Below are 23,566 nucleotides of genomic sequence, written 5' to 3' on the forward strand. Positions count from 1 at the left end.
ATGATTGAATAAAAACTTTGAGAAATCCTAAACTTGTAACCACTTGTTTCATTTTTAAAATTGTTAGTACACTGCTGTGTTTATCATTCCCTCTTCAAATTCATGACATTTTGAAGAAAAAAAATCCCTGACTTTAAAAAGTACCAAATGTGAACGAAAAACTTACAAATAATAGTCAAACAAACTTTAAAATAATTTATTTTTTATTAATTAACCGTTACTGGCTGTGTATCATGATTTGGTCCTGCTATATCAAATGACAGCATAGTTACGTACCGTAAACTTGCAATGATACGGAAAGCTGACATTAGGTGTCCTTGAAACTCAGAACTTGAATCTTTAACTAAAACTATCAACAAAGTCAAAGTTGGGATGCTCTGTAAATATTACATTAATTTTTTTCTGATTTGCACAACAAGTTCGTTCTTCATGTCTGACCGGGCGCACATGCATCGGCCGTCTATAGTGGCCATGCCAGTGATTACGCATTGATTCAGTGCCCAACACATGTGTCACTAGCACTGTCAACATCATGCAACACGATCCCCTAACACAGCTTTTTCGGAATCAAAATACACATGTACTCATTTAATTTAACCCATCAACAAATGAAAATCACAACCTGTCCCATAAATTTGGTTCACGAAGGCTTCTGAGCTGTGGCATGGCAGATAGATGTTCCGGTAGCAAGTTCAGTGTTTCGCGCACGTCAGTGATTAGGTCAGAGGTCACGACAGTGACAGTAGACAAAACATGTGACGAGAGACGTCCATTTCGACGTCTCATCTAATCCCTCTAATGTTTTAATTTGTAGATTAAGTTTATCAAAGTTGATCTTTTTGTGGCATTTTTTATGTTAACAATAGAACTGCGCGTTGTCACTGTATCTTATATGATGTCAACAAAACTTTCCCTTACGCAGTCAGTATACTTCTTGTGGGATTCACGTCGAGTCAGAGCCTGGCCTGGTCCGGCCGTGGACTTAGATAATTTTGATGTCTGCCGTAAAATGAATGCGCCAAAGCGACGCAAGGTGGGAAAATTGTTGCTTCATTTGTAATTTTAGGGGGCCAATGTCGCAAGGTCGTGGCCTCGGCAGAACTGGCCTAAGACGCCATGGGGAACCTTACAATTTTGCTGTGCTCAGGGGTCGGTCGGAAATAAAAAAACTTTTTTTTTTCTGATGTCGGAGCTGCAAATTAGGGTCGGTCGGGAGATGAGAAACAGAAAAATAAAAAGGGCCGCCCTAACCTACACTAACACAATATCCCTGCTATTGTCAGTTAATAAAAAATCAATTTTAAGATTCCATGGAAAATTTCAAGTACATCATTTTATCTCCAAATATGGTTTGACAAAGTGATGCCAAAAAAGGAAAGTTCATATAGTCATGTTTTGTGCATAACATGAAATTCAAGAAGATTTTTTCGACGAAACCCAATTTCTTTAGTGAGTGTTCCATGCAAAAGAATTAAAACACCATTTCAAGCCCATATAAGGATAAGAAAACGGTGTCTATGTATTTGTATGCAAAGAAGAAAAACAGCTTTTCGTGAAAAATTGAAATATAAGTACCCGTTTTCTATGAATATCACACACCAGTGGGTTCTAAATTTGTTTGTTGGATCAACACATTTCAAAAAGGGGGCGAAGCTTCTTTAGGTAAGTTCAAAATTAAATAACAGGTTAGTACCCATACTGTAGTTACATCTTACCAAATAATAATCTAATAATGAATTCTGACTAAAATCTATAGAAAATCAAAACTACTGAAAAGAAGTAGTTACTTTTAATACATATATCTAATTCAAGTCTAGCTATTTCACCCCTACAACAAAATGGTTTATTATTGCTAGGGTTTCCTCGTTAAATTTAAAGATTTTTATTTTCATACATCCGGCATGAGACTTCATATACACTGACTTGCCAACTTTCTGGGCAGATACATCTTACACATTGTACACCCTACATCTCTAGTTTGTGAAGAAACCGTTCGAAATTTAAGGTAAGCTAAGAAAATACCACATTTTTTTGTCTCACTTTTTCAAATCTGATTCATGCAAGACCACTTATTACTGTTTCAATACTTTTCAGTCTCTAATGCATGAAATGTGTAACAACTTTAAACTGACAGAGACTTGAGATTTTATCGTCACATTTCCCTTTTCATTCCTGTGGATGGATGGTAGTTGCAAATCTGGTATAAAGCTGACATCACCATGTATTGGAGTTTGGCGCTATATAAACAACTTCAAAATATCACAATGCAGTTACGCTGGGCATATTTTAATCTGCTTTTATGTGTACTTTCTTATTTTTACATTCTTGTTAGAATAAAGGAGATTTCTAATTTTTTTCTTAGTTACTGTATCTCTCCTTTTTCTACTTCCTTTTAACTTATCTTTGGTCATTTTTAGTCAAAAATAACATTTTCAACTTCTCTGAAAAATTATGGTTACATTTACTCCTAGACTAATATATGTTTCACAGATGCAATCATTTAAAAAAATTTGTTTACCCCTTTTCACAGATTTTTTGGCTACAAATTAATCATTTGAGTCAAGTTAGGTTTTCTGTTTTCAGCTTCTCTACCGGTAGTTGCAACTGGAAAGTTTTTTTTTGAAACTGTTTTGTTTACAGATTCTGTTACGATAACTTACTCATAATATTGTACACCCTGAAAAGTATTGAATCACCTAAGAGTAAATGTATTTGTGTAGCAGTACACCCTATAAATCCCAGGAAAATTGATTTTTGGGTCCGCACCTAAAAATCACCTTATGACCACATTTTTAACCAATTTAAGTTTTACTTCAGCATACATCTGACCTCCAATTAATGTGTACAATGTATTATTATTCATATTTTATAGTTAAAATGATGTAGGTTTGGTGTTTCACTCATGGGACATTACAGCTAAAACGATGTTGGCTTAATGTTTCACTCATGGGATATTACATCCTAAATGATGTTGGCTTGGAGTTTCACTAATGGGACATTAAGTTTTTGACACAAAGATAAACAAATTTAGATTTGTTGCCATGGTTCTTCGTCCTTAACAAAAAAGCACTGCATATACTACGAAATTAATGGAGAAAGTATTGATGACTAGTTTATAGTGACACAAATGAATCAAATTGTGATTTTTTTCTCCCAGGAAATCAAAATGAAAAATTTGATACCAATCCTACTCCTGGGAGTATTTCTCCAAAATGTCAGCACACAGGAAAGAGATGACCAGTGTCTAAGTATTTGCAGTAACTCCTTACTTGACACTAGAGGGCCTCAAGGACCACCTGGTGCACCCGGTATGTCAGGGCCAGTAGGAAGCCAAGGTAAGAATTTTAACGTCTACACCTAGCGATGTTGGACTGAAAATTGTCATGTTTGTAGAAATAAAACTTCAATGCATCACAATTTCCCAGTACTTTAGACTATCATGTTACTCAGTCATATGAAGGAAAATTGCTTTGGTGTTTGACCCAAAGAAAGTAAAGTGTGAGTATTTTCTAAATGGGAACAGTAACTGCATGTAGCTGGTAATTAATTTTTTTTTTAATTTTTATTCTAAATTATGAGTAAATTATACAGTTACTGCAGGTTTTTCTTTTATTCTTGTTACTATTATCATATACATCAGCTTCGATATGCATTCGCCTTCCCTGTTGCCAAGTCTACATGGTTATATATTGCCACATACAGGTCAATATTAACTACTAAATGGGTAAAACACAGACAAGTAATCCTGGTCACTAGAGGGCCTCAAGGAATCCTTGTCTGTGGGTAAAATGACATTTTAGAAGGCTTAAAAAATTGTCTGCTTTTGTTGAACTTTGTTTTAGAATTTGTTGTTCAGCTTTCACTTTGACAAATCAGCAAAGAGTAAAGTTTGACTTCAATCCTGTTCATAAAATTTTCATTTAATTTGCTATAAGGCCAAAAAAAATAAAATTGGTTCAGGTCAGGACAGTCTGTCTAAAATGATGCAACGACGCAGAATTTTTTTTTATTTTTTTTTATTTTTTATTCTCAAACCTGTCACTCAGTCTACTATTTATGGCAGTTATTGTTCTTTATATTTAGTACTTTAGAGCAAGTGTGTATGTGGGACAGATGTAATTTGCTTGTTCATGATAAGCTCTGCAGTTGTCTTCACTGAAGTAGGGAGGGTTATTTTTGTGTTTCACCCTGGATCTACAGACTGCATGGGCTGGACAAACAAACAAACAAACAAAAAACACCGACATGAGGGTATTTAAGTGATGCGCGTGCTGACCAGAAACAATTCTTTATATTTTTGGTCTAATAATTGTAATTTTCAGGACAACCTGGTGTTATCGGTCCAGTGGGTTCTCCAGGAATTAAAGGGGAGGCAGGAGAGAAGGGAGAACGTGGACAACTGGGAACAGTAGGAGAACCAGGTAAGAAAGAAAGGTGACACTTGAATAACCAAATGACATCTTTTATAATGTAATGATGGTCCTATTTTGATAGCACAATTAACTGAAAATTATATCACTTGCAAGTAAAAGTTTGCCCATTGTGACTGACTGGATTTATGTTGTGTTGTGTTTCTTTTATTGTTAGTCTGGAGTTTAAATATGTCTATCTTTGAGTCAAAAACATAATGTCCCATGAGTGAAACACCAAACCAACATCATTTTAGCTGTAATGTCCCATGAGTGAAACACCACTCCTACATCATTTAATGTCCCATGAGTGAAACACCAAGCCAACATCATTTTAGCTGTAATGTCCCATGAGCGAAACACCAAGCCAACATCATTTTAGCTGTATATGTCCCATGAGTGAAACACTAAGCCTACATCATTTTAGCTGTAATGTCCTATGAGTGAAACACCAAGCTTACATGATCATTTTAGCTGTAATGTCGCATGAGTGAAACACCAAGCCAACATCATTTTAGCTGTAGTACTCATTATGACATGAAAATGTTGTATCTGAATGATGTGAAAATACCTTTGTTTATATCACATGATATTTTGTACTAAAGACTTTATTCTTTCATGGTTAAGGTGAACCTGGTGTCAAAGGTCAGACTGGACGTCCCGGAAAGGTAGGACCACAAGGTCCCAAGGGAGAACGTGGACATAATGGAACAGATGGTGTCGGGATACGAGGTGAAAAAGGTACTAAAGGAGAAACCGGGGTGAGAGGTATGAGTGGACTACCAGGAGAAAGAGGACTTGATGGTTTAGATGGGGTTGGGATACCTGGTATAAAGGGTACTAAAGGAAGTGTTGGAATCGGTCAGAAGGGACAAAAGGGTGAAAACCCAGATAATGTTAAAGTTGCATTTACTGTACAAAGAGGAAGTCTTTCCGGAACAACTTCCCCACAAGTTATCACCTACTCTACAGTCCTCCTGCAAAAAAATGCCAACATTAACACAGGTACTGGAATCTTTACTTGTCAAGTACCTGGTATCTATTATTTCTTTTTCACTTTTCGGAATTGGTCTGGTAAGAGCTTGAATATTACACTACGACTTAATGATTCAGTGAAATTTAGAATTGAAATGACAAAAGATGATGGTATGTATCAATCACAATCTGGTGGTGGTTTGTTACATCTTGATCAAAATGACCAAGTCAAGCTGGTGTTAGCTGGTAACACAAATCATAAAATAACTGTAGACAAGAGATATAATACATTCACAGGATATCTTGTATATCCTGACTAGCATTAGCCAAAATGGGCATGTGACGCCAATCCTAACACCAAATTCACCATGACCTCAATATCTCATATTGAAAGCCAATAAAACTGTAAATCAGTGTTACTGGACGAGGTCTTGTAGCAATTAGAAACGTACAAGTTGGATGATATACAAGTTTACAATCCAATATAAATTTATATTCAAAAGTGACACCTAACAACTACTCCAGAGTCACATGAAAGTCACTAATAAGGTTGACTTTTCTCACTTTCCTACTTTAATTAGTATGCCAATAAAAGTATTAAGCTTTCCAGCTTTCCTTGTTCATGTCAAAAAATGTACATTACCATCCATCATTATAATATACCAACCAGTGTGCCCTCTAAGCCAATTTGACGTGACACTTACGCACACAACTTGATTTCTGGTGACACCACAAATTTGGTGTTCCCCTATCTCTTACTATGTGGTGGGTGACTCACAAAAAATGTCAGTTTTTATCATTTTGACCCACAACAACTAAATTTGCCTATCATTGGAGGGCACACTGATACCAACCAGTAAATAAATTGATTTGCATTTTAATTTCCTTAGGTTTTAGAATAGATAGGATTTGCTGTGTATGTAACATGTAATCAGTTTCACATATTTTTTGTGTGATAAAACTCGGAGTAACATGGAGAATACAAGTGTGGCGTATGCATGGTATTTGAACGAGTACATGCAGTATTCTCTGCAGCTGTAACTTTCACGAACGTAGTGAGTGAGAATGCAGCAGAAAACACTGCAAGCATGATGTAAGTATCCCTGAGTACCTACACTGGAACTCATGTGGAATGCAGTTCTGTTATTATTACATATGTTGATCCTAAACTGCAAATTTCCATAAAAGTAACAATGTGCGATCACACACGTTTGTGTACAATGAAAGGTGGTGCCCTATTTTACATACAATTTGCATGCATGTATGTAATAATGCTTTCGGTATTGCACTGCATGGTGCAAGTAATCTCTGGTACATATGTAAAATAATTGTTTTTTTAGTGTTTTAACAGAAGGTAAAACTGTGAATGAGTTGTCCTACAAACTTAGGTAAAATTTAGTTCACTTTATAAGCATGAAAATTTCAACTGTATTTCATGTTCTGCGATGAATAACAGAATGTCCTTTATAAAATGGATACTGCATGTTTTGATTAAGAATTCTATTTTTTTAAATGTATTCGGTTTGTCTTTCAGTAGAAATAAAACTGCACCAAAAATAAAAGAACTACCAAATGTACATTTTAATTAATAAAACCTGTACTAGCTGTAACAGGAAAATGATTTGTTTTCAATTAAACAAACAACATTTACAATATATTCACTGAAACTTGTTAAATTATCAATAATTTGACACTGCTAACATGTTAACAAGAGGTTGATTTTATCGTGAAATTGTGACTGTATTGCAGAGATATGAAGTTTTGGTGACCGTGTTGACCCAACGATCAATTTGATTTTATCTAGTGTACCATATACAACTAAACAGATACTTTTAACACCATCAGGTGATTCAATACTGTGCAGGATGTATGATATTTTACAATTAAGTCTTTATATCTTGAAAACTAGTTTCAAAAAAATCATTTCAGTTACAGCTAGTACTTTTGTATGAGTGACAGTATGAGAACTTAATTCATACAGACTGACCCAAGAGACTATAGGGAGCAGACAGACTTTTGGGTAAATCTAGTACAGATATATAATGGCAGGAAAAGTGCATAATATTGTTTACCGTACATGACCTGTCAATATTGTGTTTTACAACACAGTATTTCCTCTTTCACTCAGACCAACATTATGAAGAGAATAGACAAAATATCAGAAATCTCTCTGGCACAATGTAGCATGGGAATGGAGGTAGATGTGGGGATGGGTGGGGACGTGGGGGGTTTACCTGTTGCCCAACACAACATAGCTCAAACTTCATTTTGGTCCTTTTTTGACTAAATCTATATATTCCATTCAAGTAAGTGCAATAAGTACATATCTGCTATACAACACAACACAGTACAGCTGATACAAACTTATTGCACTGACACAATGCATTGTGGGCCATCTATTTTTAGTGGAACCTCTTGACACATCAATAGTAATGAATTACCATACTCAATGGTGTAAAGATAAAAACAAAGCTAAGTTGATTGTAAACCTGCCTACAGCACTACAGTTTAAGTACCAAGAAGTGATGTTTTGTAAATGGGATCATATGTCCCACTCTATACCACACTCTTCAACCTGAAATATATCTACACTTACAGGCTGAAAGAAAAACCTGAATGTATCGTAGAGGGCACCATGTCTATGTATATGAACAGAACAAACCTGTTTTTCATCAAAACACAAAAACTCAACTTCAATATCATCTAAGACTGCTGTCACTATTCACTACATCCTTTTGACGTAACCTACATTGACATTTACCCCTTGCTATTGTCAGTTGATACAAAATCTATTTTAAGATTCCAGGGAAAATTTCAATTTTATCTCCAAATATGGTTTGACAAAGCGATGTCAGAAAATAACTATTAATATACTCTTGTTTTGTGCAAAATATGAAATTCAAGAAGATTTTTTTCGAAGAAACCCCATTTCTCGTTGCATGCAAAAGAATGAAAACACCATTTCAAGCCCATATAAGGATAAGAAAATGTTGTCTATGTATTTGTATGCAAATTAGAAAAAAACAGCTTTTAGTGAAACTTTGAAATATAAGTATCCGTTTCCTACGAATATCACACACCAGTGAGGTCTAAATTTGTTTGTTGGAGCAACACATTTCAAAAAGGGGGCGAAGCTTGTTTTATAGGTAAGTTCAAAATTGAATAACACGTTAGTACACATACTATAGTTACATCTTACCAAATAATAATCTAGTAATGAATTCTGACTAAAAATAAAATCTGTAAAAAATCAAAACTCCTGGACAGAAGTAGTTACTTTTAATACAAACATCCAATATTTCAAGTCTAGCTGCATTTTCACCTCTACAACAAAATGGTTTATCATTGCCAGGGTCTTCTTGGTAATTTTATTGTTTTTATGTCAGTACTACATTTGTATATCCGGCGCACAAGACTATCCGGTACATATATACTGACTTGCTAACTTTCTGGGCAGATACATCCTGTACATTGTAAACCCTACATCTCTTGTTAGTGAAGAAACCGTTGGAAATCTAAGGTAAGAAAATACATCATATTTTTTTTAAATCTGATTCATGCAATACCACTTACTGCTGTTTTAATAGTTTTCAGCCTCTAATGTATGTAATATGTGATGACTTTCAACTGCCATACAAACTTCAGATTTCATCGTTACAATGTTTTATTTCCTTTTTCATTCCTGTGGATGGTAGTTAACTTTTTTTAGCAAACAAATCAAGTACAACCATGACAGTTATCCCCTATCAAAACTTCAAGTACTACAAACCCGACTTGGTGAGCCTGCGAGTGGGGTATAATAAACATTGTTTGCATCTCTAAAATCTGTTTGCAATTTCACTGATAATAAGTCAATAAAACTGATAACAACTGATATAACACTGAGCTTAGTTTTGCCTGATATGATTTACTCCTTGAAAATAATCTTACGCTGTGAACTACAGGTTTGAATTACAATCATCATGGAGAGAGAGAAAAATAGTTGCACAATAAAATACACCACTTGTTCTTCATTAAAATAAAGATGGTGGGATTTTGACTTGCAAAATGAAAATAAACTCAAACTTTCGGGAATTCAAATGGCTTGATTTCAGTGTTGAAATGCCCAAAAGTAGTAGTAGTAAGCAAGAGAAACATTTACAACTGTTGACTTGAAGAGTACATTATCACATTTGTAAATATTGGCAACAATTACTACTTAGTGATAAGAAGTGAGTTAACCTCACTTACTTCATCCCATAATGTGACAAAAATACTGCCAATGGCGCTGTAGCACAACTGTAGTTGGCTGTTGCTATGGGCGTGGTCTTGTTGCTAGGCATATTTGCAGACATTTTTGGAATCTCTATTAATCTCCATAACCTTACCAGATTTCATCTTTACAATATAAACCATCATTTAGCTATTGCTATGGGCGTGGTCCTGTTGCTAGGCATATTTGCATACATTGTGTTGAATATTTATTCACTTACTTACCCATCCCTGTTGTTATCCTTGTAATATGCATCATTTCACTATTGCTAAGGGCATGGTCATGGTTGCTAAGACCAATTGTGTCAAAATATGTTTAATAATAACTGCATGGTAACAACGCCAGAAGTTTCCCCACCAAGTTTCAAACCCATTGACCATGCAGTTTCAAGATATGTTTTTGACTAAAATTGAGATGCTTAAAACCTAATTTGCATATCACTGAATGGATCATCATAGTGTGAATACAGCTTCATCTACACATCCCCAGATGCATCCCCATTAAATTTCAGCGCAATCTACTCAATACTTTTAATTTTATAGATTTTTGACCTGGACACATTTTTAGGCCGAATTTGCATATTGCTGATGGGATCTTCACGGTGTGAATATACAGCTTCATCTACACATCCCCAGATACATCCCCATTAAATTCCTGCCCAACTTACTCAATACTTTTGGAATTATAGATTTTTGAACAAAAAGACACATTAACAGAGAGACTAAGTAGATTTTGTCTAACTCTTAGTCTGTTCTAGTATAAGAATTAATGTTAAGTCAGCTACATTGTATGTTGCCAAAACAAATATCTGGTTTAATATCTAAACTGTCATGTGTACATATGGAATGTTTGATTGTATGATCATATTATGACCTTTTAATAACCTTCACCCAGGCTCCCAATGCTATGCCTTAAAACAATTCCATGTTAACCTTGCTATAAATAGTTAGTTGGGGTGAAGTTTTCAATGAAAGTTTGTTACTATTATTTCCTGGACCCTGGATGGTTTAGCGGAAAGCATCATAAAAACTACATACAGACAGGCATATCAGTACAGTGTTTTTGCTAATGTAAGTCAGTAGGCAAAATCATCTAGGGTTCCCACTCATTTTACAGCAGTTCCTAAACATAATTATGACAGATTCTATGTAAAAAACTAGGCCACTTTTTTTTCCCTTTGCCCTTTCTGTTACCATGGTTCCTCATCCGCAACAAAAAAACTGCACATGCTATGAAATTTATATTCTAGAGAGTAATGATGACTCGATTGCTAGTGACACACATTAATCATTATTGTGATTTTTTTCTCCCAGGAAATCAAAATGAAAAATTTGATACCAATCCTACTCCTGGGAGTATTTCTCCAAAATGTCAGCACACAGGAAAGAGATGACCAGTGTCTACGTATTTGCAGTAACTCCTTACTTGACACTAGAGGGCCTCAAGGACCACCTGGTGCACCCGGTATGTCAGGGCCAGTAGGAAGTCAAGGTAGGAATTTTAACTTCTACACCTGGCGATGTGAAACTGAAAATTGTTATGTTTGTAGACAATATTAACTACTAAATGGGTAAAATACAGACAAGTAATCCTGGTCACTAGAGGGCCTCAAGGAATCCTTGTCTGTGGGTAAAATGACATTTTAGAAGGCTTAAAAAATTGTCTGCTTTTGTTGAACTTTGTTTTAGAATTTGTTGTTCAGCTTTCACTTTGACAAATCAGCAAAGAGTAAAGTTTGACTTCAATCCTGTTCATAAAATTTTCATTTAATTTGCTATAAGGCCAAAAAATAAAATTGGTTCAGGTCAGGACAGTCTGTCTAAAATGATGCAACGACACAGAATTTTTTTATTTTTTTATTTTTTTTATTCTCAAACCTGTCACTCAGTCTACTATTTACGGCAGTTATTGTTCTTTATATTTAGTACTTTAGAGCAAGTGTGTATGTGGGGACAGATGTAATTTGCTTGTTCATGATAAGCTCTGCAGTTGTCTTCACGGAAGTAGGGAGGGTTATTTTTGTGTTTCCCCCTGGATCTACAGACTGCATGGGCTGGACAAACAAACAAACAAAAAACACCGACATGAGGGTATTTAAGTGATGCGTGTGCTGACCAGAAACAATTCTTTATATTTTTGGCCTAATAATTGTAATTTTCAGGACAACCTGGTGTTATCGGTCCAGTGGGTTCTCCAGGAATTAAAGGGGAGGCAGGAGAGAAGGGAGAACGTGGACAACTGGGAACAGTAGGAGAACCAGGTAAGGAAGAAAGATGACACTTGAATAACCAAATGACATCTTTTATAATGTAATGATGGTCCTATTTTGATAGCACTATTAACTGAAAATTATATCACTTGCAAGTTAAAGTTTGCCCATTGTGACTGTCTGGCTCTGTGTTGTGTTGTGTTTCTTTTATTGTTAGTCTGGAGTTTAAATATGTCTATCTTTGAGTCAAAAACATAATGTCCCGTGAGTGAAACACCAAACTAATATCATTTTAGCTGTAAAGTCCCATGAGTGAAACACCAAGCATACATCATTTTAGCTGTAATGTCCCATGAGTGAAACACCAAGCCTACACCATTTCAACTGTAATGTCCCATGAGTGAAACACCAAGTCAACATCATTTTAACTGTAATGTCCCATGAGTGAAACACCAAGCCTAAATCATTTTAGCTGTAAAGTCCCATGAGTGAAACACCAAGCCTAAATCATTTTAGCTGTAAAGTCCCATGAGTGAAACACCAAACATACATCATTTTAGCTGTAATGTCGCACGAGTGAAACACCAAGCCTACATCATTTTAGCTGTAATATCCCTATGAGCGAAACACCAAGCCTACATCATTTTAGCTGCAATGTCCTATGAGTGAAACACCAAGCCTACATCATTTTAGCTGTAGTACTCATTATGACATGAAAATGTTGTATCTGAATGATGTTGAAAATACCCTTGTTTATATCACATGATATTTTGTACTAAAGACTTTATGCTTTCATGGTTAAGGTGAACCTGGTGTCAAAGGTCAGACTGGACGTCCTGGAAAAGTAGGGCCACAAGGTCCCAAGGGAGAACGTGGACATAATGGAACAGATGGTGTCGGGATACGAGGTGAAAAAGGTACTAAAGGAGATACCGGAGTGAGAGGTATGAGTGGACTACCAGGAGAAAGAGGACTTGATGGTTTAGATGGGGTTGGGATATTACCTGGTATGAAGGGTACTAAAGGAAGTGTTGGAATCGGTCAGAAGGGACAAAAGGGTGAAAACCCAGATAATGTTAAAGTTGCATTTACTGTAGAAAGAGGACCAAGTCTTCAGGGTACAACTTCCCCACAAGTTATCACCTACTCTACAGTCCTCCTGCAAAAAACATTAACACAGGTACTGGAATCTTTACTTGTCAAGTACCTGGTATCTATTATTTCTTTTTCACTTTTCGGAATTATACTGGTAAGAGCTTGGATATTACACTACAACTTAATGGTTCAGTGAAATTTAGAATTACAATGACAAAAGATGATGGTATGTATCAATCACAATCTGGTGGTGGTTTGTTACATCTTGATCAAAATGACCAAATCAAGCTGGTGTTAGCTGGTGGCACAGATCATGTTTTAGGTAGTGGTAATAACTATCATACATTTACAGGATACTTAGTATATCCCGACTAAACCAAAACACCATCAATGTGGAACCAAATCCTACGGCGGCTCCTAGACGACAATTCAGAATCTTAATTCTTTGGTCAACTTTTCCTAAACTTTACTTTCCAAAGAATGAACTTTGAATTCTTGAAAGAACTTTTATTTTCGAGAGTAAACTTTTAATTCTTTGAACAAAACCTTTCCTTCCAAAGAACGAGCTTTTAATTCTTGAAAGGAAACATTTCTTTTTCATGAGTAAAACTTTTGTTTCTTTGAAACAAAACTTTTGTTTCGTAAGAACAACTTCTAATTCTTAAAAGGAATCTTTTATTTTTTTTAGTGTATATCTTTTAATACTTAGAATAGAAGGTAACTTTACTATATAATACATACGACTGAACCCCATGACATGAGAATATAAGTGTGGCTTACTCTTGGTATTTGAACGAGTGCTTGCTGTACGTGTTCTCTGCAGCAGAAAACAAGTGCAAGCATGAGACTCAGTGCAAATATCCCTGAGTACCCAAACTGGAACTCACGCAGTACAGAGTTCTGTTATTATTACATATGTTGATTCTAAACTGCAAATTTCCATAAAAGTAACAATGTGCGATCACACACGTTTGTGTACAATGAAAGGTGGTGCCCTCATTTACATACAATTTGCATGCATGCATGTATGTAATAATGCTTTCGGTATTGCACTGCATGGTGCAAGTAATCTCTGGTACATATGTAATAATTATTTAGTGTTTTAACAGAAGGTAAAACTGTGAATAAGTTGTCCTACAACCTTGGGGGTAAATATTAGTTCATTTTATAAGCATGAAAATTTCAACTATATTTCATGTTCAGCGATGAATACCAGAATGTCCTTATAAAATGGATACTGCATGTTTTGATTAAGAATTCTATCTTTTGAAATGTATTCAGTTTGTCTTTCAGTAGAAATAAAACAGCATCAAAAGAACTATCAAATGTACATTTTAATTAATAATACCTGTACTAGCTGTAACAGGAGAATGATTTGTTTTCAATTTGACAACCAACAATATATTCACTGAAACTTGGTCAAATGCCAATAATTTAGACACCGCACATGTTAAACTAGAGGTTGTTTTTATCATGAAATTGTGACTGTATTGCAGAGATATGAAGTTTTGGTGACCGTGTTGACCCAACGATCAATTTGATTTTATCTAGTGTACCATATACAACTAAACAGATACTTTTAACACAATCAGGTGATTCAATACTGTGCAGGATGTAAGATATTTTACAATTAAGTCATTATATCTTGAAAACTAGTTTCAAAAAATCATTTCAGTTACAGCTAGTACTTTTGTATGAGTGACAGTATGAGAACTTAATTCATACAGACTGACCCAAGAGACTATAGGGAGCAGACAGACTTTTGGGTAAATCTAGTACAAACATATGGCAGGAAAAGTGCATAATATTGTTTACAGTACATGGCCTGTCGATATCGTGTTTTGCAACACAGTCTTTCCTCTTTCATTCAGACCAATATTATGAAGAGAATAGACAAAATATCAGAAATCTCTCTGGCACAATGTAGCATGGGAATGGAGGTAGATGTGGGGATGGGTGGGGACGTGGGGGGTTTTACCTGTTGCCCAACACAACATAGCTCAAACTTCATTTTGGTCCTTTTTTGACCAAATCTATATATTCCATTCAAGTAAGTGCAATAAGTTCATATCTGCTATACAACACAACATATAGTACAGCTGATACAAACTTATTGTACTGACACAATGCATTATGGGCAATCTATATTTATTGGAACCTCTTGACATGTCAATAGCAATGAATTACGATGCTCAATGGTGTAAAAATAAAAACACAGCTATGTTGATTATAAACCTGCCTACAGCACTACAGTTAAAGTACCAAGAAGTGATGTTTTGTAAATGGGATCATCTCCCACTCTATACCACGTACACTCTTCAACCTGAAATATATCTACACTTACAGGCTGAAAAAAAACCCTGAATGTATCGTAGAGGGCACCATGTCTATGTATATGAACAGAACAAACCTGTTTTTCATCAAAACACTAAAACTCAACTTCAATATCATCTAAGACTGCTGTCACTATTCACTACATGTATATCCTTTTGAAGTAACCTACATTGACATATACCCCTTGCTATTGTCAGTTGTTAAAAAATCTATTTTAAGATTCCAGGGAAAATTTCAATTTTATCTCCAAATATGGTTTGACAAAGCGATGTCAGAAAATGAATATTAATATACTCTTGGTTTGTGCAAAATATGAAATTCAAGAAGATTTTTTTCGACGAAACCCCATTTCTCGTTCCATGCAAAAGAATGAAAACACCATTTCAAGCCCATATAAGGATAAGAAAACGGTGTCTAATAGTATGTATTTGTATGCAAATTAGAAAAAAACAGCTTTTAGTGAAACTTTGAAATATAAGTATCCGTTTCCTACGAATATCACACACCAGTGAGGTCTAAATTTGTTTGTTGGAGCAACACATTTCAAAAAGGGGGCGAAGCTTGTTTTATAGGTAAGTTCAAAATTGAATAACACGTTAGTACACATACTATAGTTACATCTTACCAAATAATAATCTAGTAATGAATTCTGACTAAAAATAAAATCTGTAAAAAATCAAAACTCCTGGACAGAAGTAGTTACTTTTAATACAAACATCTAATTCAAGTCTAGCTGTTTCACCTCTACAACAAAATGGTTTATCATTGCCAGGGTCTTCTTGGTAATTTTATTGTTTTTATGTCAGTACTACATTTGTATATCCGGCACACGAGACTATCCGGTACATATACACTGACTTGCTAACTTTCTGGGCAGATACATCCTGTACATTGTAAACCCTACATCTCTTGTTAGTGAAGAAACCGTTGGAAATCTAAGGTAAGAAAATACATCATATTTTTTTTAAATCTGATTCATGCAATACCACTTACTGCTGTTTTAATAGTTTTCAGCCTCTAATGTATGTAATATGTGATGACTTTCAACTGCCATACAAACTTCAGATTTCATCGTTACAATGTTTTATTTCCTTTTTCATTCCTGTGGATGGTAGTTAACTTTTTTTAGCAAGCAAATCAAGTACAACCATGACAGTTATCCCCTATCAAAACTTCAAGTACTACAAACCCGACTTGGTGAGCCTGCGAGTGGGGTATAATAAACATTGTTTGCATCTCTAAAATCTGTTTGCAATTTCACTGATAATAAGTCAATAAAACTGATAACAACTGATATAACACTGAGCTTAGTTTTGCCTGATATGATTTACTCCTTGAAAATAATCTTACGCTGTGAACTACAGGTTTGAATTACAATCATCATGGAGAGAGAGAAAAATAGTTGCACAATAAAATACACCACTTGTTCTTCATTAAAATAAAAATGGTGGGATTTTGACTTGCAAAATGAAAATAAACTCAAACTTTCGGGAATTCAAATGGCTTGATTTCAGTGTTGAAATGCCCAAAAGTAGTAGTAGTAAGCAAGAGAAACATTTACAACTGTTGACTTGAAGAGTACATTATCACATTTGTAAATATTGGCAACAATTACTACTTAGTGATAATAAGTGGGTTGAAACCTCACTTACTTCATCCCATAATGTGACAAAAATACTGCCAATGGCGCTGTAGCACAACTGTAGTTGGCTGTTGCTATGGGCGTGGTCTTGTTGCTAGGCATATTTGCAGACATTTTTGGAATCTCTATTAATCTCCATAACCTTACCAGATTTCATCTTTACAATATAAACCATCATTTAGCTATTGCTATGGGCGTGGTCCTGTTGCTAGGCATATTTGCATACATTGTGTTGAATATTTATTCACTTACTTACCCATCCCTGTTGTTATCCTTGTAATATGCATCATTTCACTATTGCTAAGGGCATGGTCATGGTTGCTAAGACCAATTGTGTCAAAATATGTTTAATAATAACTGCATGGTAACAACGCCAGAAGTTTCCCCACCAAGTTTCAAACCCATTGACCATGCAGTTTCAAGATATGTTTTTGACTAAAATTGAGATGCTTAAAACCTAATTTGCATATCACTGAATGGATCATCATAGTGTGAATACAGCTTCATCTACACATCCCCAGATGCATCCCCATTAAATTTCAGCGCAATCTACTCAATACTTTTAATTTTATAGATTTTTGACCTGGACACATTTTTAGGCCGAATTTGCATATTGCTGATGGGATCTTCACGGTGTGAATATACAGCTTCATCTACACATCCCCAGATACATCCCCATTAAATTCCTGCCCAACTTACTCAATACTTTTGGAATTATAGATTTTTGAACAAAAAGACACATTAACAGAGAGACTAAGTAGATTTTGTCTAACTCTTAGTCTGTTCTAGTATAAGAATTAATGTTAAGTCAGCTACATTGTATGTTGCCAAAACAAATATCTGGTTTAATATCTAAACTGTCATGTGTACATATGGAATGTTTGATTGTATGATCATATTATGACCTTTTAATAACCTTCACCCAGGCTCCCAATGCTATGCCTTAAAACAATTCCATGTTAACCTTGCTATAAATAGTTAGTTGGGGTGAAGTTTTCAATGAAAGTTTGTTACTATTATTTCCTGGACCCTGGATGGTTTAGCGGAAAGCATCATAAAAACTACATACAGACAGGCATATCAGTACTGTAACAGTGTTTTTGCTAATGTAAGTCAGTAGGCAAAATCATCTAGGGTTCCCACTCATTTTACAGCAGTTCCTAAACATAATTATGACAGATTCTATGTAAAAAACTAGGCCACTTTTTTTTCCCTTTGCCCTTTCTGTTACCATGGTTCCTCATCCGCAACAAAAAAACTGCACATGCTATGAAATTTATATTCTAGAGAGTAATGATGACTCGATTGCTAGTGACACACATTAATCATTATTGTGATTTTTTTCTCCCAGGAAATCAAAATGAAACATTTGATACCAATCCTACTCCTGGGAGTATTTCTCCAAAATGTCAGCACACAGGAAAGAGATGACCAGTGTCTACGTATTTGCAGTAACTCCTTACTTGACACTAGAGGGCCTCAAGGACCACCTGGTGCACCCGGTATGTCAGGGCCAGTAGGAAGTCAAGGTAGGAATTTTAACTTCTACACCTGGCGATGTGAGACTGAAAATTGTTATGTTTGTAGACAATATTAACTACTAAATGGGTAAAATACAGACAAGTAATCCTGGTCACTAGAGGGCCTCAAGGAATCCTTGTCTGTGGGTAAAATGACATTTTAGAAGGCTTAAAAAATTGTCTGCTTTTGTTGAACTTTGTTTTAGAATTTGTTATTCAGCTTTCACTTTGACAAATCAGCAAAGAGTAAAGTTTGACTTCAATCCTGTTCATAAAATTTTCATTTAATTTGCTATAAGGCCAAAAAATAAAATTGGTTCAGGTCAGGACAGTCTGTCTAAAATGATGCAACGACACAGAATTTTTTTATTTTTTTATTTTTTTTATTCTCAAACCTGTCACTCAGTCTACTATTTACGGCAGTTATTGTTCTTTATATTTAGTACTTTAGAGCAAGTGTGTATGTGGGGACAGATGTAATTTGCTTGTTCATGATAAGCTCTGCAGTTGTCTTCACGGAAGTAGGGAGGGTTATTTTTGTGTTTCCCCCTGGATCTACAGACTGCATGGGCTGGACAAACAAACAAACAAAAAACACCGACATGAGGGTATTTAAGTGATGCGTGTGCTGACCAGAAACAATTCTTTATATTTTTGGCCTAATAATTGTCATTTTCAGGACAACCTGGTGTTATCGGTCCAGTGGGTTCTCCAGGAATTAAAGGGGAGGCAGGAGAGAAGGGAGAACGTGGACAACTGGGAACAGTAGGAGAACCAGGTAAGAAAGAAAGGTGACACTTGAATAACCAAATGACATCTTTTATAATGCAATGATGGTCCTATTTTGATAGCACAATTAACTGAAAATTATATATCACTTGCAAGTAAATGTTTGCCTATTGTGACTGTCACTGACTGGATTTGTGTTGTGTTGTGTTTCTGTTATTGTTAGTGTAGAGTTGGAATATGTCTATCTTTGGGTCAAAAACATAATGTCAAATGAGTGAAAAACCAAACCAATATCATTTTAGTTGTAATGTCCCATCAGTGAAACACCAAGCCTACATCATAGTTGTAATGTCCCATGAGTGAAACACCAAGCCTACATCATTTTAGTTGTAATGTCCCATGAGCGAAACACCAATTTGAATCAATATCATTTTAGCTGTAATGTCCCATGAGTGAAACACCAAGCCTACATCATTTTAGCTGTAATGTCCCATGAGTGAAACACCAAACCAATATCATTTTAACTGTAATGTCCCATGAGTGAAACACCAAGCCAACATCATTTTAGCTGTATTGTCCAATGAGTAAAACACCAAAACCAATATCATTTTAACTGTAATGTCCCATGAGTGAAACACCAAGCAAACATCATTTTAGCTGTAATGTCCCATGAGTGAAACACCAAACCAAAATCATTTTAGCTGTAATGTCCCATGAGTGAAACACCAAGCCTACATCATTTTAACTGTAGTACTCATTATGACATGAAAATGTTGTATCTGAATGATGTTGAAAATACCCTTGTTTATACCACATGATATTTTGTACTAAAGACTTTATTCTTTCATGGTTAAGGTGAACCTGGTGTCAAAGGTCAGACTGGACGTCCCGGAAAAGTAGGGCCCCAAGGTCCCAAGGGAGAACGTGGACATAATGGAACAGATGGTGTCGGGATACGAGGTGAAAAAGGTACTAAAGGAGAAACCGGGGTGAGAGGTATGAGTGGACTACCAGGAGAAAGAGGACTTGATGGTTTAGATGGGGTTGGGATACCTGGTATGAAGGGTACTAAAGGAAGTGTTGGAATCGGTCAGAAAGGACAAAAGGGTGAAAACCCAGATAATGTTAAAGTTGCATTTACTGTACAAAGTGAAGGTCTTTCCGGAACAAGTTCCCCACAAGTTATCACCTACTCTACAGTCCTCCTGCAACAAAATGCCAACATTAACACAGGTACTGGAATCTTTACTTGTCAAGTACCTGGTATCTATTTTTTTTTTTTCACTTTTCGGAATTTTACTGGTAAGAGCTTGGATATTACACTACAACTTAATGATTCAGTGAAATTTAGAATTGAAATGACAAAAGATGATGGTATGTATCAATCACAATCTGGTGGTGGTTTGTTACATCTTGATCAAAATGACCAAGTCAAGCTGGTGTTAGGTGGTAACACAAATCATGGTTTAGGTACTGGTAATGAATATCATACATTTACAGGATACCTTGTATATCCCGACTAACCAAAACACCATCAATGTGGCACCAAATCCTACGGCGGCCCCGAGGCGACAATACAAAATCTTAATTCTTTGGTCAACTTTTCCTTCTAAAGCACACACTTTTAATTCTTTGAACTAAACTTTACTTTCCAAAGAATGAACTTTGAATTCTTGAAAGGAAACTTTTATTTTTCGAGAGTAAACTTTTAATTCTTTGAACAAAACCTTTCCTTCCAAAGAACACACTTTTAATTTTTTGAATAAAGCTTTTTCCCAAAGAACGAACTTTTAATTCTTGAAAGGAAACATTTCTTTTTCATGAGTAAAACTTTTAATTCTTTGAAACAAAACTTTTGTTTCGTAAGAACAACTTCTAATTCTTAAAAGGAATCTTTTATTTTTTTTAGTGTATATCTTTTAATACTTAGAATAGAAGGTAACTTTACTATATAATACATACGACAGAACCCCATGACATGAGAATATAAGTGTGGCTTACTCTTGGTATTTGAACGAGTGCTTGCTGTACGTGTTCTCTGCAGCAGAAAACAAGTGCAAGCATGAGTGCAAGTATCCCTGAGTACCCAAACTGGAACTCACGCAGTACGGAGTTCTGTTATTATTACATATGTTGATTCTAAACTGCAAATTTCCATAAAAGTAACAATGTGCGATCACACACGTTTGTGTACAATGAAAGGTGGTGCCCTCATTTACATACAATTTGCATGCATGCATGTATGTAATAATGCTTTCGGTATTGCACTGCATGGTGCAAGTAATCTCTGGTACATATGTAATAATTATTTAGTGTTTTAACAGAAGGTAAAACTGTGAATAAGTTGTCCTACAACCTTGGGGGTAAATATTAGTTCATTTTATAAGCATGAAAATTTCAACTATATTTCATGTTCAGCGATGAATACCAGAATGTCCTTATAAAATGGATACTGCATGTTTTGATTAAGAATTCTATCTTTTGAAATGTATTCAGTTTGTCTTTCAGTAGAAATAAAACAGCATCAAAAGAACTATCAAATGTACATTTTAATTAATAATACCTGTACTAGCTGTAACAGGAGAATGATTTGTTTTCAATTTGACAACCAACAATATATTCACTGAAACTTGGTCAAATGCCAATAATTTAGACACCGCACATGTTAAACTAGAGGTTGTTTTTATCATGAAATTGTGACTGTATTGCAGAGATATGAAGTTTTGGTGACCGTGTTGACCCAACGATCAATTTGATTTTATCTAGTGTACCATATACAACTAAACAGATACTTTTAACACAATCAGGTGATTCAATACTGTGCAGGATGTATGATATTTTACAATTAAGTCTTTATATCTTGAAAACTAGTTTCAAAAAAATCATTTCAGTTACAGCTAGTACTTTTGTATGAGTGACAGTATGAGAACTTAATTCATACAGACTGACCCAAGAGACTATAGGGAGCAGACAGACTTTTGGGTAAATCTAATACAGATGTATGGCACGAAAAGCGCATAATATTGTTTACCGTACATGACCTGTCAATATTGTGTTTTACAACACAGTATTTCCTCTTTCACTCAGACCAACATTATGAAGAGAATAGACAAAATATCAGAAATCTCTCTGGCACAATGTAGCATGGGAATGGAGGTAGATGTGGGGATGGGTGGGGACGTGGGGGGTTTACCTGTTGCCCAACACAACATAGCTCAAACTTCATTTTGGTCCTTTTTTGACTAAATCTATATATTCCATTCAAGTAAGTGCAATAAGTACATATCTGCTATACAACACAACACAGTACAGCTGATACAAACTTATTGCACTGACACAATGCATTGTGGGCCATCTATTTTTAGTGGAACCTCTTGACACATCAATAGTAATGAATTACCATACTCAATGGTGTAAAGATAAAAACAAAGCTAAGTTGATTGTAAACCTGCCTACAGCACTACAGTTTAAGTACCAAGAAGTGATGTTTTGTAAATGGGATCATATGTCCCACTCTATACCACACTCTTCAACCTGAAATATATCTACACTTACAGGCTGAAAGAAAAACCTGAATGTATCGTAGAGGGCACCATGTCTATGTATATGAACAGAACAAACCTGTTTTTCATCAAAACACAAAAACTCAACTTCAATATCATCTAAGACTGCTGTCACTATTCACTACATCCTTTTGACGTAACCTACATTGACATTTACCCCTTGCTATTGTCAGTTGATACAAAATCTATTTTAAGATTCCAGGGAAAATTTCAATTTTATCTCCAAATATGGTTTGACAAAGCGATGTCAGAAAATAACTATTAATATACTCTTGTTTTGTGCAAAATATGAAATTCAAGAAGATTTTTTTCGAAGAAACCCCATTTCTCGTTGCATGCAAAAGAATGAAAACACCATTTCAAGCCCATATAAGGATAAGAAAATGTTGTCTATGTATTTGTATGCAAATTAGAAAAAAACAGCTTTTAGTGAAACTTTGAAATATAAGTATCCGTTTCCTACGAATATCACACACCAGTGAGGTCTAAATTTGTTTGTTGGAGCAACACATTTCAAAAAGGGGCGAAGCTTGTTTTATAGGTAAGTTCAAAATTGAATAACACGTTAGTACACATACTATAGTTACATCTTACCAAATAATAATCTAGTAATGAATTCTGACTAAAAATAAAATCTGTAAAAAATCAAAACTCCTGGACAGAAGTAGTTACTTTTAATACAAACATCTAATTCAAGTCTAGCTGTTTCACCTCTACAACAAAATGGTTTATCATTGCCAGGGTCTTCTTGGTAATTTTATTGTTTTTATGTCAGTACTACATTTGTATATCCGGCACACGAGACTATCCGGTACATATACACTGACTTGCTAACTTT

The 23,566-nt window shown here is 35.2% G+C and overlaps 4 protein-coding genes across 5 annotated transcripts in view; 3 read left to right on the top strand and 1 right to left on the bottom strand.

Annotated features, from left to right (window-relative positions):
• LOC144446446 (ATP-binding cassette sub-family A member 2-like) overlaps nucleotides 1-23,566 on the bottom strand; it is a 76,330-nt gene that overhangs the window by 36,172 nt on the left and 16,592 nt on the right. The gene's annotated exons all lie outside the window — the stretch shown is intronic.
• LOC144446447 (uncharacterized) lies at nucleotides 1,902-6,929 on the top strand. Of its 2 annotated transcripts, XM_078136210.1 has the most exons (5): nucleotides 1,902-2,005; nucleotides 3,158-3,335; nucleotides 4,323-4,421; nucleotides 5,037-5,177; nucleotides 5,256-6,929. In XM_078136210.1, the coding sequence occupies exons 2-5, from the start codon at nucleotides 3,167-3,169 to the stop codon at nucleotides 5,702-5,704; spliced, it is 858 nt and encodes a 285-aa protein (XP_077992336.1). In that variant the 5' UTR covers nucleotides 1,902-2,005; nucleotides 3,158-3,166; the 3' UTR covers nucleotides 5,705-6,929. The 2 variants fall into 2 exon arrangements, with proteins under 2 accessions (XP_077992336.1, XP_077992335.1); XM_078136209.1 differs by having other exon boundaries at nucleotides 5,037-6,929.
• LOC144446807 (uncharacterized) lies at nucleotides 10,959-13,649 on the top strand. Its single transcript, XM_078136648.1, has 4 exons — nucleotides 10,959-11,127; nucleotides 11,798-11,896; nucleotides 12,649-13,025; nucleotides 13,629-13,649. Exons 1-4 carry the CDS (start codon nucleotides 10,959-10,961, stop codon nucleotides 13,647-13,649), a joined length of 666 nt encoding a protein of 221 aa, XP_077992774.1.
• Nucleotides 16,166-21,593, top strand: LOC144446449 (uncharacterized). Its single transcript, XM_078136211.1, has 5 exons — nucleotides 16,166-16,214; nucleotides 18,268-18,445; nucleotides 19,116-19,214; nucleotides 20,021-20,161; nucleotides 20,264-21,593. The coding sequence occupies exons 2-5, from the start codon at nucleotides 18,277-18,279 to the stop codon at nucleotides 20,686-20,688; spliced, it is 834 nt and encodes a 277-aa protein (XP_077992337.1). The 5' UTR covers nucleotides 16,166-16,214; nucleotides 18,268-18,276; the 3' UTR covers nucleotides 20,689-21,593.

This window comes from Glandiceps talaboti, chromosome 15 (assembly GCF_964340395.1).
Source record: "Glandiceps talaboti chromosome 15, keGlaTala1.1, whole genome shotgun sequence".
NCBI classification, from domain to species: domain Eukaryota; kingdom Metazoa; phylum Hemichordata; class Enteropneusta; family Spengelidae; genus Glandiceps; species Glandiceps talaboti.